At 53.1% G+C, this 13,398-nt stretch overlaps 6 protein-coding genes across 6 annotated transcripts; all 6 read left to right on the top strand.

Annotated features, from left to right (window-relative positions):
- Positions 1–847: 847 nt before the first annotated feature.
- J3D65DRAFT_664817 (uncharacterized protein) lies at positions 848–1,306 on the top strand (the record flags this gene model as incomplete). Its single annotated transcript, XM_066802776.1, has 1 exon — positions 848–1,306. The coding sequence occupies one exon, from the start codon at positions 848–850 to the stop codon at positions 1,304–1,306; it is 459 nt and encodes a 152-aa protein (XP_066658729.1).
- Positions 1,307–1,681: 375 nt separating this feature from the next.
- On the top strand, positions 1,682–3,111 carry J3D65DRAFT_613783 (methyltransferase). The gene is made up of 2 exons (XM_066799148.1): positions 1,682–1,855; positions 1,989–3,111. The coding sequence occupies exons 1-2, from the start codon at positions 1,811–1,813 to the stop codon at positions 2,790–2,792; spliced, it is 849 nt and encodes a 282-aa protein (XP_066658728.1). The 5' UTR covers positions 1,682–1,810; the 3' UTR covers positions 2,793–3,111.
- J3D65DRAFT_215434 (serine/threonine protein kinase-like protein) lies at positions 3,081–4,940 on the top strand. Its single transcript, XM_066794535.1, has 3 exons — positions 3,081–3,438; positions 3,508–4,099; positions 4,150–4,940. Exons 1-3 carry the CDS (start codon positions 3,310–3,312, stop codon positions 4,677–4,679), a joined length of 1,251 nt encoding a protein of 416 aa, XP_066658727.1. The 5' UTR covers positions 3,081–3,309; the 3' UTR covers positions 4,680–4,940.
- A 982-nt stretch (positions 4,941–5,922) lies between these two features.
- J3D65DRAFT_600183 (dipeptidyl-peptidase-like protein V precursor) lies at positions 5,923–8,611 on the top strand (the record flags this gene model as incomplete). The annotated part of the gene is made up of 6 exons (XM_066797954.1): positions 5,923–6,230; positions 6,330–6,479; positions 6,511–7,853; positions 7,912–8,043; positions 8,116–8,318; positions 8,450–8,611. 6 exons carry the CDS (start codon positions 5,923–5,925, stop codon positions 8,609–8,611), a joined length of 2,298 nt encoding a protein of 765 aa, XP_066658726.1.
- Positions 8,612–9,348: 737 nt separating this feature from the next.
- On the top strand, positions 9,349–11,013 carry J3D65DRAFT_613775 (uncharacterized protein). Its single transcript, XM_066799147.1, has one exon. It carries the CDS (start codon positions 9,375–9,377, stop codon positions 10,653–10,655), a length of 1,281 nt encoding a protein of 426 aa, XP_066658725.1. The 5' UTR covers positions 9,349–9,374; the 3' UTR covers positions 10,656–11,013.
- Positions 11,014–11,793: 780 nt separating this feature from the next.
- J3D65DRAFT_547058 (NADP-dependent oxidoreductase domain-containing protein) lies at positions 11,794–12,996 on the top strand (the record flags this gene model as incomplete). The annotated part of the gene is made up of 4 exons (XM_066796846.1): positions 11,794–11,890; positions 11,941–12,122; positions 12,178–12,317; positions 12,366–12,996. The coding sequence occupies 4 exons, from the start codon at positions 11,794–11,796 to the stop codon at positions 12,994–12,996; spliced, it is 1,050 nt and encodes a 349-aa protein (XP_066658724.1).
- Positions 12,997–13,398: the final 402 nt, after the last annotated feature.

The following is a 13,398-nucleotide window of genomic DNA, read 5'->3' as shown; positions in this document are numbered from 1 at the left end:
GAGATCCAAGCGGGAGTCCAACAAGTTTCGTTGGAGAATCGGCGCCTCTACTCTGCTCGTCCACACCAACCATGCCCGACTTTGATTGACAATTCCCAGGCATCACAACAGCTCAGGGCCGCGACCAAGACGCCTTACTCTTCGAGGAGACAAAACCGCGCGGACTGCATAACTGATATTTGCTTCGGTCGCTTGGGGATGGGATGCAGGTGCTTGGGCCTCGAAGTGGCTGTTCACCGCTCCCGTTGCCTTGACCTCATGTCTTCCTGTTCTATCATTGGCAATCTACGCGCTGTGCCATACCCTATTACTGCGGAACCTATGATGGAGTCCACAATGAAACAAGGCTGACACCAACAAAGCACCCAGCTTGCGACTGCCAAGTCCGCGCGCGTGTCTTGCAACTTCGACGTTGAGAACTGTCTTTGTTTGCCGCTCAAAGACCAAAGAATAAGAATGCCCAGGATTGTCCTCGGGCTCCCTCCTTTGTTGTTTCTTTCTATTCTTTCCCCGTGATGCTAAATCTAGCACATTGCTGAAAGAGCTCGGTTCACAAAGAAGCGGTAGAGCATATATTGGAATCGCATCCAGCCCTTTCCCATCCTCGACTCACTCTTCTAACCCAGCTCCTTCTTTCGACCACCTTACTTTTTCTACGCTGGTCGTAGCTGCTTTTCAGCGAGTCCCTCTTCATTTCCAGTTTCCGAGACCTTGAGACTACCACACAAACATTTCGACACACGGCCAGCCCGTAATATTTTTCAACCAACGGACACTGTCATTGGAAAGCTCAATAAACATGGATGCGACACACAGAAGCGACCAAGCCCAGCTCCCTAGCAACATCATGTCCAACTCGACAGCCCGGAGCTCTCCCGACTTTGTGCAGAAGGTCGACAAGCTCAAGCTTAGGCTGTGCCCTCTCTATCCCATGCCATGTGGTCCACCGCACCCGGACTTCCCGAAGAGCCTGTTGCACTTTTGGCTTTTGAACGAGGAGCAGCTGGACAATATTGCCGCCTACTACCATCAAACGACAGCCAACCAGTGGACTGAGCTCTACCCCTGCCCCATGCACTGGGATGTCGAGTTCCTCGCCGATCCGGCGCTCAGCCCTGAGGATCGCCTCGCCATCAAGCGCCGTAAACTTGGCAAGTTCATCGGCCTCCGAGGTTGCGACACTCCTATTGAGGAATCCAAGAAGCAAGTCGATTTCGCTATTGCCCGGATAGAAAAGCAGGTCGAGATGGAGAGGGAGGCCGCGCGTGCCGCAGAAAAGGGCTGGATGAGGTGGTACGGAGTGTGATTCATACTTTTCACTCTCGGTTGACTTGATTTTGGGTATGCATAGCATCGGCGTATGTGGTATCATTTTGAGGCATGCGAGAACGAATCTAGCATGGCCGGGGTTTGGCTCTATTGATTGTGCATTTCAGCGACATCTCCTGTTGATGTCGCTATTGACGATTGTTTGGCGATCTGGTGAGGTCAACCTCTGTCTTGACTTTACAATGAATTCTCCGGCATTCCTCCAACTTTCTTTCCCTAGTTACTCTGTATTTCTGGACATCATGACCTGACAGCATGGTGAGATTCCTCCAACTCGACAGAAAATTGCCGATCTGTTGTGATGACGGCCGCCGAGCTCGGAGGGCAATTCCCAGTATCATCCGCCATTCTCGCCACTTATGCAGATGCTAATGGATAGCGGGTCAGTCTGACGGCCGATGTCGGCATTCCCGATTGGGGAACCCGTCCTTAAATACTGACTTGATGCAACTTTGTACCTCAAAGCTAAGCTCCCAGAAAAATGCCTCCAACCCAGACTACCAACAAGGACCATTGGACTTCGAAGGTAGTCACGTCTATTTCTGTGTTTATCTTACCAACCATCAGAGACACGAGCTGAGTTATCACGCATTTGTCTCTTCTTCTTGCACCATGTTCTACTTTTGATCCAAAGTTTCAATGTTCTCATTCAACACTAGGCCTACAACACTTCGGCGTCCTTTGTCCCAAAACTCACCAGTACTGTGGTGTCTTACCTTGATGCTCAACCCACCGATACCGTTCTCGACATAGGATGTGGAGACGGACCTCTTACTGCTCAAATTGCCGCTGCCGCACAACTTGGCCGTGTTGTCGGTCTTGACGCCTCCCCATCCATGATCAGCTCTGCTCAGGCCGACTACGCTCACTCCAAGCACCCGAATCTCGCCTTCCGAGTTGCCGATTGCACCAAATTGTCAAAAGAAGCCCCAGATGTCCTCAATGGCAGCTGGGACAAGGTATTCTCAAACGCTGCCTACCACTGGATCCTGCGGAACCCGGAGACCCGCCGGGACGTGTTTGTAGATGCTTTCAATGCACTGAAGCCCGGCGGCGCCCTCGTCTTCGAAATGGGAGGAGCAGGAAACGTGGCCGAAGTCCGATCAACCATCATTGCGGCGCTCGTCATACACGGCATCCCGCTTGATGAGGTGAGAGCGGCCGACCCCTGGTTCTTCCCTTCGGAGAAATGGATGGCGACGACGCTTGAGGACGTGGGATTCAACGTAGAAAAGGTCGAGTTGGAGTACAGACCGACGAAGCTCACGGGTGATGACGAGGGAGGGCTGGATGGATGGGTGAGGCTTTTCGGAGCTCAACTTCTGGAGAAGGTGAATGAGCTGAAGAGAGCCGAAGTGGTGAAGTGGGTTGTGGAAGTGCTCAGATCTAGCTGTCGGAGAGAGGAGGATGGAAGCTGGTGGATTGGATACGTCAGACTTCGCGCGGTCGCGAAGAAGCCATAGCTCTCATTTTCGACGCATTTTCTGATGGTTTGGTGGTTGTGCCTTGCATGGTTCATGTCTTGGATGCGAATACGAGACTGATTCGCATTCAATCGACTTTTCAATTGACGATATGGATAAGGTTGTTTGGCATTAGCTCAGGGACAAGCATTTAGAAGGGTAGGCAAACAAAGCCACCTGATCCTTGATCAAGATAGTGTGGAGAAGCCAGGAGACCGCCCTAGCATTTGAGGCGTGAATCATTATGTTGCCTGAGGACTGAGGCATCTTTGCCGAGCTGCCGACCAACGTAAGTCGCTGCCGCAGCACCAAAGCCCCAACTTTCCACGTAAACACCACCAGCTTACTATTCTACAACCCCAGGATATTCCAGACTCCTCTCTTTTGAATACCCGTTACAACCGCCAAACTGGAGCTATCGCGAGTTCACCGTAGTGGTTACCATCCCGAATTCCCCGCCAGTCTTCCTTCCTCTGGAGAGTCTACCTACCCGGGAGGCGCCACATCGCGATTCAGCATGTCTTCACTCGCTTCTTACCTTTTCGACTTGGTCTACTCCTTGACAAACTGCATGTCATGTTTCCCAGGGTCGCCGCAGCTCAAAATCAATAGCCGGAGCTTCAAGATCCTGCGCCTGCTAGGAGAGGTAAGCGGCCCCTAGGATCAGCTTGGATGAAGAGACCTGCGGGACGGCTAATTGATTTCTTCAATCTAGGGCGGCTTTTCCTACGTCTACCTCGTCCAAGACAAATCGGGCTCGAATCTCTACGCCTTGAAGAAGATTAGGTGTCCCTTCGGCCAGGAGTCGGTCTCACAAGCCCTCAAGGAAGTCGAGGCCTACAGCCTATTCGCGCCGCACCCCAACATCATTCACTGCATCGACCACAGCATCGCTTCTGACAGATCTGACCCCGGCGCCAAAACCGTGTACATCCTGCTCCCATATTACAGGAGAGGCAACCTGCAGGACTTGATCAATGCCAACCTGGTCAACCACACTCGTTTCCCTGAGCGCAGGCTCATGGTCCTACTCTTGGGAATTTGCAAAGCATTGAAAGCCATGCACCAATACAAAGTCAAGGGAGGACCTGGAGGTGCCGCATCGCAAGGCAACGCGAAGCGGGTTAGACAAGAAGCCGCAGCGGCGGACGAAGAAGTAGGCGCGCGGGCTGGCAAGGGAAAGAACCGGAGCCAAGACAGCGAGGACGACGAAGCAGAGCCCTTGATGGATGATGAGGTCACCGCTGCGCAGGAAGGCGTCGGTCCAGGCGAGCTGAGGGCGTATGCGCATAGGGATATCAAACCAGGTCAGAAAGTTGCTCGAGACATCGCGAGTTGTCGACTAACAGAATTACAGGCAACATCATGATCGGCGACGACGGCAAGACTCCAATTCTCATGGACCTTGGCTCTCTCGCGCCATCCCCCATCCCGATTACGTCACGCTCGCTCGCGCTGCAAGTCCAAGACACGGCAGCGGAACACAGCACGATGCCTTACCGCGCGCCGGAGCTATTCGACGTTAAGACCGATACAGTAATTGATACTCAGGTGGATATCTGGTCATTGGGCTGTACGCTGTACGCTTGTCTAGTTGGCAAGTCGCCTTTCGAGGCGCGGTCCGAAGAGACTGGAGGTAGTCTCAGCCTTTGCGTGCTCGGCGGCGACTGGCGCTTCCCAGACGAAGGTTCAGCGCAGAAGCACGGGAAACAACCTGCGTCGCAACCCGCGGCGCCGCAGGAGGGCAGCATCAGCGAACCTGTTAAGGAAGTTGTGCGGAAATGTCTGCGCGTCGAGCCCTCTGAAAGACCGGACATCGATGAGTTGATCAAGATCGTGCAAGACGTCATTGCGGAGCTGCCCGAGGATGGTGACTTTGTCGAGTAATTCCCACAGGTCCAATATTTTTTGTTTTGATACCCGGGCAGGCGTCAGGAGCATGGCAATGGCGTGTACGATTGTCAGTTTTATTTCAATTGACACCATCGTCAGATAACCAGGAGCTTCTCCAGAGGAAATCCTGCTCTGTTAATCGGCAGCTCTCTCATCGTCTGGATTCCTGCCGAGAATCGTGGAATTCGTGCAAGGCCAGTAACCAATTGGCGCAAATATTTTGATGAGGGGACCGACTCGACTTTGAGCTTTTCCAAATCACATTTGCTTGACAAACCGGCTTTGTCCTATCTGTCGTCAGGCACAACTTGTGGAGATGACAAAGAGGGCGTGGTCTGTGATACGGAGAAAGGCAGCCGAACAGGAGCGCTTGCCGGTGCATCAGACCAGCGGCCGGAGACAGTCTTCATTCGATGACTTTGCTAACGACTTACGAATCCCGTGATGGCTAGTAATGTGAGCTAGTCTGACCGCAAACCAATCGGAGTGATTCGACCTGAGACCTGCCCGTTCCTAATGAAGTTGTCTTTCTCGTTGCCCTGCCAGTGGACAGTCGACGAGAAGGTGGCTGGAGACAAGGGTCGGAAGCACGACGCAGCGGCGCGGCGGAACGCTCCCTCGGGCAAAGCGGGCGGGGACGGCGTCTTTTGGACCTGCCCTTTCCGGCCATCAGTGTACTCGTGCATCCCGGCCCTCAGCATCAAAACCCACCGTTGTATTTCGCCATCTCGCTTTTTATCAACACCGTCTACGGTCCAACGCTGATTGATCTCGGCCGCCTGAACTAGCCGAGTCGGCGTGGCCAGATAGAGCTGCCCTAACGAGCAAGTCGCCCCCGCACAGTGAGTAGGTACTGCAGGTAAGGGCCCCTTCTCATTGCATCTCTGTGCTCCCACAGTCACTCAATCGGCCGCTCAATGGATCTGGCCGTTCCGCCGTGCACATCAGTTGCCCCAAACGTTCGAATGGTTAGATCTTGGCACGATGAAGCGGACATGGCGTGCTGCTTCATGCAGCGCAGACAGGCGTTGTCTCTGTTATTTCTACGCTTCATCCACGGTCTTGGTTCATGGGATTGTTGTCGCTCTTTGTCCTGCTTGATTCTTCCTAGCCATCCATCGTCAGCAGCAGCACGTGGGCTGACTTGAAACCACCAATGGCGGCAACAGTACCTTCTTCCCGCTCCTCACATCCTTCTTTTCTCCACTCGCTGCTCTTCTTCTTCCTCGCCTTTACCATGACAATCAAGGCTCAAAAGTTCACTCCCGAGGCGCTCCTCAGCGCTCCTCGACGAGGCGACGGCATTCCCAACGCAGACGGCTCAAAGGTTCTCTATTCCGTCTCTACCTACGACTTTCAAGATCACTCGCAGTCTTCGGAAATTCGTGTCCTGGATGTTGCTTCCAAGAAGTCCACTCTCGTCACCGACAATGCTGATGCTTCTGACCCTACTTGGCTCGAGAATGGCGACGTTCTCATCCTGGCCCCGGGATCGAATGGAACGACGGACGTGCTTGTAGGGCCTCATGACAGCTTCTCTACTAGGTAGGTACTTGTCATTTCAGTTTGCACTTCGACACCAAAATTGCCGCGGAGTCTACCGGGGTCCGCGGACTTTCGCTGTCATGTGGAACTCGTTAACAGAGGAAACGGTATTTCGCTCTGTGTCACAATTGGCCATGTGCCAGAATTCAGAGCAAGCAGAGACGGACCATTTTCGACGACGGTGGTCAAAGATCGAGTGACCATCTGCCCCAGAGAGAAGAAGAGCCGGCCCCCTTTCACCGACATCTGGTCAAAAGGATTGGACGCTAACAAACGCTAGCAACTATACGGCTGGGAACATAGATGGCTCTGTAAGCGGAGTCAAGGTTGCGTCCCTTGCGAATGGCTCGTATGCATTCACAGTCACCGGCAACTCAAACCCAGATGGCAGCATCTACAACTCAGAAAAGGTCACTTCTTCGCAAACCACGGGAAGACTCTACGGTGCCATTTTCGTCCGACACTGGGATTCTTATATAACCCAGCAGCGACAAACCATTTTCTACGGAAACTTGAAGAAGGGCGGATCTCACTACAAATTGTCCTCAGTGGCGAACCTCCTGAAAGGCACCAACCTTGAAAGCCCAGTCCCGCAGTTCGGCTCAACGGACAACTTTGATGTCAGCAGCAGTGGAATCGCTTTCGTGTCGAAAGACCCGGTGCTTCAGCCTGCAGTCTACACAAAAATCAACCCGTATTTTGTTCCCTTGTCGGACTTCACCGCGTCAACTCCTCCATCGCCCATTCAGATCCAGACGTCCGGGTTCAATGGACAAGCTACTTCTCCAGTCTTCTCGCCCGATGGAAAACAGCTAGCTTTTCTTCGTCGTCAGAATGAGCAATACGAATCCGACAAGCTTCAGCTCTTTGTGCTCACGAACGTTGCGGAGCCCAACTCGACCGTCAATGCACTTGCGACTGCAGACCGGAAAGGTGCCTGGGACCGCAGCCCTTCTTCAGTATTCTGGAGTCATGATGGCAAGAAGCTTTACCTGACCGCCGAAGAGCATGGTCGTGTGGCTCTTTTCACGCTCGCAGCTTCCTCTGCCTTTGGAAATTCCACCAGCCTGCCCAAGAAGGTGTTTTACGACGGCGCGATTTCTTCCGCCTACCCACTTTCAAACGGTGACGTCTTCATTTCCGGCAGCTCCCTTGTCGACAACAGTATCTACTTCTACTATGACTCCGCCAGTGGAAACGCCGACGTTATTTCGTCGAATTCAAAGAACGGCGCCGCCTTTGGCCTCTCTCGTGACCAAGTTTCCGAAATTTGGTACCCTGGTGCTGCTGAACAGATCCACGCCTGGGTGGTCAAGCCATCCAACTTTTCAGCGGGTCAGAAGTATCCTCTGGCGTACCTTATTCATGGAGGGCCGCAGGGCGCTTGGGAGGACAGTTGGAGCACGAGATGGAACCCGGCCGTCTTTGCTGAACAGGGCTACGTTGTCATAGCTCCCAATCCCACAGGCTCCACAGGTTATGGACAAGCGCTCACCGACGCCATTCAAGGAGAGTGGGGAGGTCTTCCATACGTGGACATTGTCAAGGGCTTCGAATACATCGAAGCGAACCTCGACTACGTTGATACATCCAATGCCGTTGAGCTTGGTGCTTCTTACGGAGGTGAGCAGGACTAGTGACTGTCAAACCCTTCAAGTCTTGCTGACTTTCGATTTCGCAGGCTACATGACCAACTGGATTCAAGGCCATGAGCTTGGACGCAAGTTCAAGGCGCTCATTACCCATGATGGCGTCTTCAGCATGGTCAGCCAACTTGCCTCGGAAGAGGTTTGGTTTCCATTCCATGATCTTGGTGAGATTAATCCCGTAATCCCCCTCCTAAATTCCCTGCATCAAAGCTAATGACATGTCTGCACATTTATAGAGGGCCCGTACTGGAAAAATCCCTCTTCTTGGCAGAAGTGGGATCCGTCGGCGCACACTGGCAACTGGAGCACGCCGCACCTCATCATCCACAACGAGCTCGATTATCGCTTGACAATTGCAGAAGGCCTTGCCGCCTTCAACGTGCTCCAGGAGCGCGGCGTTGAGAGCGAGTTTTTGAGCTTCCCAAATGAGAATCACTGGGTAAGTCTGCCGTCCTTACAATCATCCCTCTGCCGCAATGGTTGGGTGGCAAGCTTGCATTCCTTTCGATGGCCTATGGCTACTTCAAAGAACACGTCATATGTTTACGTGTACTAATGGAAAACTTGCAGGTACTCAAGCCGGAAAACAGCCTCTTGTGGCACACGGCCGTTTTGGACTTCATCAACAAACATGTCGGCCTGCCGACTTACAGCGAGCAGAGCAGCTATGCCAAGCAGCTGCGTGGCGAAGCGTGGCAGAACCGTAAGGGTGATCTTGGCAGGAAGATCTGATTCCGTGAGTGCTTGCAGGTGATGGCAGAGGTGGAGGCTTGCTCCTGATAGTGAGTTGGGCGAGTCCATTGCCACCAAAAATGCGCGGATCACATCCCCAAGACGTCAAAAGTCAGAAGGTGAGACTGAAAAGAAGTGCACACATAGCACGCAAACAGCGACTTGGTTTTTCATATTCAAGCGAATTCAATTGATTTTTGGTCCAGTCCCAAACTAAGCGTGATAGGCAATTTTTTCCCTTAATCAGCGTATGTTATGAGATAGCCGAAAGACGCAGGTCCGATGCAAAACGTTGCGCTGGCACGCAGCAACCACTTCCCCAATGAGCAGCCAGACAGCCTGATGCACCGTCGCCTCGCTCTATTTGGGGGCTCTCATGCTTCGCATGTCCGCATCAAGCCCGCGGACTCGAATGCTCCGCGCACGCCACCCCCAAACTGAATAACAAGACGAATTCCGCAAAGCCCTCGTCGGCGGTGGCTTCTGGATATGGCCCCATCGTCCCGACGTTTGGTTGGTTGAGGAAGCGCAAATCTGCACGTCAGCTTGCACTCTTGATCAATCTTATGCGTGTAATCCAAGCCACGATATCTGTTGTCCAATGGCCTCTGCTTTTGAAGAATCGATGGTCTCCTAAGCCACGAGGAGCTCGTTTTTGGGGGTGTTGGCTTCAAGACTGTGGTGTCTTTGGGGTCCAGCCTTGTTTTGATACCTGGGACTCCGCTGGGGGTATGGGTGCTTAAATACATTGTCCCAGGGCGGCATGTTTGACCAGCCTGTCTGTCGACGAAGAACGCATTTTCGAAGGGTCCTTGATCTCATCTTCCCCATGGATTCCCCCAGGAAAGGAAAGTGGCCTTCTTTGCTGGTCAACGACATCAAGCACTCATTTCAAGACGTACCCACTCTCAACAAACTTGTCAAGGTGGTGACGTTCGCCGGCATCCGACAGACCTTCCGAGACTTGAGAGAAAAGGAAAAGTATGGCTTCGTCAAAAGCTGTTTCCTCATCGTCATGCTTCCCAGCGCGTCTGGCATTCTGCGGAGGATTAAGGAGCACGTCATCGACGCCACCGACGACGAAGTTGCGAATGTCAAGAAGTCTTTTGCCGAAGACTTTGCTATGCTCGCCGTTGCGGGCGCCATCCTTGCGCAAGTCGCCATGACAGGCTATAGCCTGGGGTCATTGGACGAGACTCACTGGACAGCCATAGGCGCTTTTACGGTCGCGCTCGTCACAGGAGCTCTGACTGTGGTACATTCGTGTCTCCTGCAACAGAGGCTCAACAGTCTATTTGGGCCACAAGATCTAAGGCTATGGCTGAGCCAACCGGCTGACGATGGGCCAGTCTCTGACTCCGAGGCCGGATTGGACAGGCGCACGAGGCTTCGCAACCGGATGAGTCGGGTTCGCTCTCGATCGCCCTATAACCAGACTCTGCTCGAGGGACCGCGGAGGGCATCTCTCAGCGCAGTCTTCATCATCAACGTCCCGGCCATGCTGCTCTACTATTCTGTGATCTTCTTCTTGGCCGGCCTGGGCATCTACGTCGGAAGTTCGTGGTCTCGAAATCTCGACAATTTTGCCAGTCAAGCCGATGCCATGCGCGTCATGATCTTGTACATTGTGACGGCCTCGATTGGGCTGCTCATCTTCTTCGTGCCGGTCGCGATAAAAATGCTGGAATCAACAAAAGACCGCCAGGCCCGGAGCTCTGCCAATGAGCTGGACGATGATACGGCGGAGATGAAGTCGTTGCAGTCGAGCGTCTTTTGTCCCTCTACGCAGTCGATCGATAATGGCAAGCAAAAAGCTCCAGTGGTGTCACTTCGTCCTGCTGCCGCTGCTGGAATTGGCGTCAAAGACAACTCTTCCAAAGAGACGTCGGGGTCGAAATCGACGGAGACGCAGAGAGAGTGTGTTTCAGACCGCACACAGTCTTTGCAGGCAGCGCTTGCGGCGTCGATTGCTGCTCAGGAACGGAATACTGCAGCTTTGCGGGCTCTCTTGTCGGAATTCCAAAGTTCTGGAGCCAATTCGTGAGCCAACAGCAATGAACGACTGCTTCCTTCCCAAGCTCGACGTAGGAGTACATGAATTCTCCTTAAGCGCAGCTACAGCAGTAAATGAATGCTCCCTAGGTACACTCATATTGCCAGGGAGTCTCATTTCTTTCGACACGTACTGTGGTGTTGCCGACAGAAAGTGAATGGATACCTGAGGTTTCATTTCGTCTTCCATGCGCGTTGATAAACAATAAATCTTTAAAAAATTGAAGTCTTCACCACACCTGCGTTCACCATTAATGTTCGTGATAAACCTGAGGGCAAGGTCCATGGCGGTTGACTGGTACTCCTTTACAACAATGTAGATACTAGAGGAATATGTATTACTATGCTCCCTTTACTAGTGGTATGCTACTACCTTCGATTTAACACGGCAAGTCTACTTACAGCTTTAAACTTGAGTTGGCTGGTTTTATCTTCGTTTCGGAGAAGCCCGATGGAGACGGAAAAGTGCATTTTGCGGCCATGTGGAATACGAGAAGGGAAAGAAACGGGACAGATGCTTCCGGCAGAAAATACGGGCCTGTCAAGGTTGTGTAATCTTTCGCGCTGTCGAGCTCAAGCTCGAGTTCATGGTGAACAGGATACGTCACTAACATTAGCACGAGACATCAAGGTGATGGTGTTGCAGGTAGTTGCAGCAGACGCGGGAGGGACCTGCCCTGGACTTCAAGGTCCCTTGTTCGATAACGGGCCGAAGAGCGAGGGCGGACCACCTGAGTGGCCCAAGCTCCAATAAGCTCCCCTCTCCTGACCTGAGTACAGCGAGAGCATGCACAATGCCATGGCGACAGAGCCTGGGATCTCGGGGGGATGTTTTGTTGAAGAGAGACAACGACGACATGATGGTAACTGGCACCACGAGAACCGAGGGATTGCCACTAGAGTAAGGCGAGGCAAAGGGTGCGGGGTCTCTGGCAATACAAGTCGGAGATAGCTTTACCTCCGTCAACCGGCTTGACGAGCACGTCACGGCTGCTGTGGCCTCCGCGCCCTAACACGCTACGGGTACGCTCTTTTTCCCACTCATGTCCCGTCTTCTGCAGCGCCCTTTCCTTCTTTCCTCCCATATCCCCTCACTCTTCAATCCCACTCTATCCAGAACAGCAGCAACAATGGCAGTCCGCTCCGCTTTCGACCCCAAGGACATGACCTTCAAGTACCTGGGACCTACTGGTCTCAAGGTCTCTGTTCTGAGCCTTGGAGGATGGCGTAAGTCGCCACGCCTGCCTGCAATCAATTGGGATGCTGACAGCTCGCAGTCACCTACGGTGGCACCCAGAAGGGCAACATCGTCAAGGACTGCATGCAAACCGCTTGGGACCACGGCATCAACTTTTTTGATACCGCAGAGGTCTACTCCAACGGCCAGTGTGAGATTGAGATGGGCAACGCTTTCAAGGAGCTCGACTGGCCGAGGGACGAGTACGTCCTGTCCACCAAGGTATGTATATTCTGTCCCGCATCCTCCCCAAACCCTGCTCTAACTTTTGTGCAAGGTCTTCTTCGGCACCGGCAGGAAGGAGCCGAACACCCGTGGTCTATCTCGCAAGCACGTCGTTGAAGGTCTCAAGAGCTGCTTGGAGCGTCTCCAGACGCCTTACGTCGACATTGTCTTTGCCCACCGTCCTGATGTTGGGTACGTTGTTCAGACCCACTTTGACCTTCGCCACTGACGTCTTGTTAGCACTCCCATGAAGGAGATTGTCGAGGGCTTCACCCAAGTCATCCGCAACCTGAACCTGGCTTACTACTGGGGTACCTCGGAATGGAGCGCCACTCAGATCACTGAGGCGACTTTGATTGCCGAAAAGTACAACCTGATCGCCCCAGTCGTCGAGCAGCCGCAATACAACGCCTTCCACCGCGAGCGCTTCGAGGTCGAGTACGCGCCCGTTTTCGAGCAGTTCCAGTACGGAACCACCATCTGGAGTCCTCTCGCCTCGGGTCTCTTGACCGGCAAGTACAACGATGGTGTCCCCGAGGACTCTCGCTTTGCCCAGAACAAGGCTTTCTTTGAAAACACCGTCAAGGAGCTCAAGTCGCCCGAGGGCCAGGCCAAGATTGAAAAGGTCAGGAAGCTCACCGCCGTCGCCGATAGGCTCGGTGGTTCGGTCAGCCAGCTGGCTCTCGCGTGGTGCGCCAAGAACAAGAACGTTAGCACCGTCATTCTTGGAGCATCCAAGCCTCAGCAGATCATCGAGAATGTTGGTGCTTTGAAGCTTCTAGACAAGCTCACCCCCGAAGTTCAGGAGGAGATTGAAAAGATTCTCGACAACAAGCCGGAGCCGGCCAAGTCCTTCGCTCGCGAGAGGTGAGTGGTATTCAGTAAGTCGATTGAGAAACCCCCAGGCTGTCGTGACGTGTGCTGACCATGCTTTGTAGGAACCTGACCAGGAAGGTGAAGTCGAGGCTGTGATGACAATGTACCATCAGCAAATGACACGCAAAGGCGAATGGCTACAATTAGTGAACGGGATACGAAGGAGAATAGCTGCCGCTGGCAAACATGATATCAAGGAGTGTGATTGCCATGGACAAACTTGACATGAAGGAATAGCTGTCGCCTCAATGGCTGTAATGTCACGTTTTGCTACATCTCTGTCCATCAATCAATTGAATCCAACGAGACCACGTCGGGAGCCTGAAGCATTGACGTCCGCCAGAGACGTACACACTGAAGAACAGATTCTCTTTGCGTACATCATAGGACAAGGCCT

Source organism: Phyllosticta citribraziliensis (assembly GCF_038025025.1).
Source record: "Phyllosticta citribraziliensis strain CPC 17464 chromosome Unknown J3D65scaffold_2, whole genome shotgun sequence".
In the NCBI taxonomy this organism is placed as follows: Eukaryota; Fungi; Ascomycota; class Dothideomycetes; order Botryosphaeriales; family Phyllostictaceae; genus Phyllosticta; species Phyllosticta citribraziliensis.
The sequence above is the reverse complement of the archived record's forward strand: the minus strand, read 5'-3'. Positions and strand labels throughout refer to the sequence as shown.

Excerpts from the sequence above, each read along its gene's own strand:
- J3D65DRAFT_215434 (XM_066794535.1), top strand. The coding sequence starts at position 3,310 with ATGTCTTCACTCGCTTCTTACCTTTTCGACTTGGTCTACTCCTTGACA. Across the intron at positions 3,439-3,507 it reads TCCTGCGCCTGCTAGGAGAG|GGCGGCTTTTCCTACGTCTA; the intron begins GTAAGCGGCCCC and ends TCTTCAATCTAG. Across the intron at positions 4,100-4,149 it reads GCATAGGGATATCAAACCAG|GCAACATCATGATCGGCGAC; the intron begins GTCAGAAAGTTG and ends ACAGAATTACAG.
- J3D65DRAFT_613775 (XM_066799147.1), top strand. The coding sequence starts at position 9,375 with ATGTTTGACCAGCCTGTCTGTCGACGAAGAACGCATTTTCGAAGGGTC.
- J3D65DRAFT_613783 (XM_066799148.1), top strand. The coding sequence starts at position 1,811 with ATGCCTCCAACCCAGACTACCAACAAGGACCATTGGACTTCGAAG. Across the intron at positions 1,856-1,988 it reads AGGACCATTGGACTTCGAAG|GCCTACAACACTTCGGCGTC; the intron begins GTAGTCACGTCT and ends ATTCAACACTAG.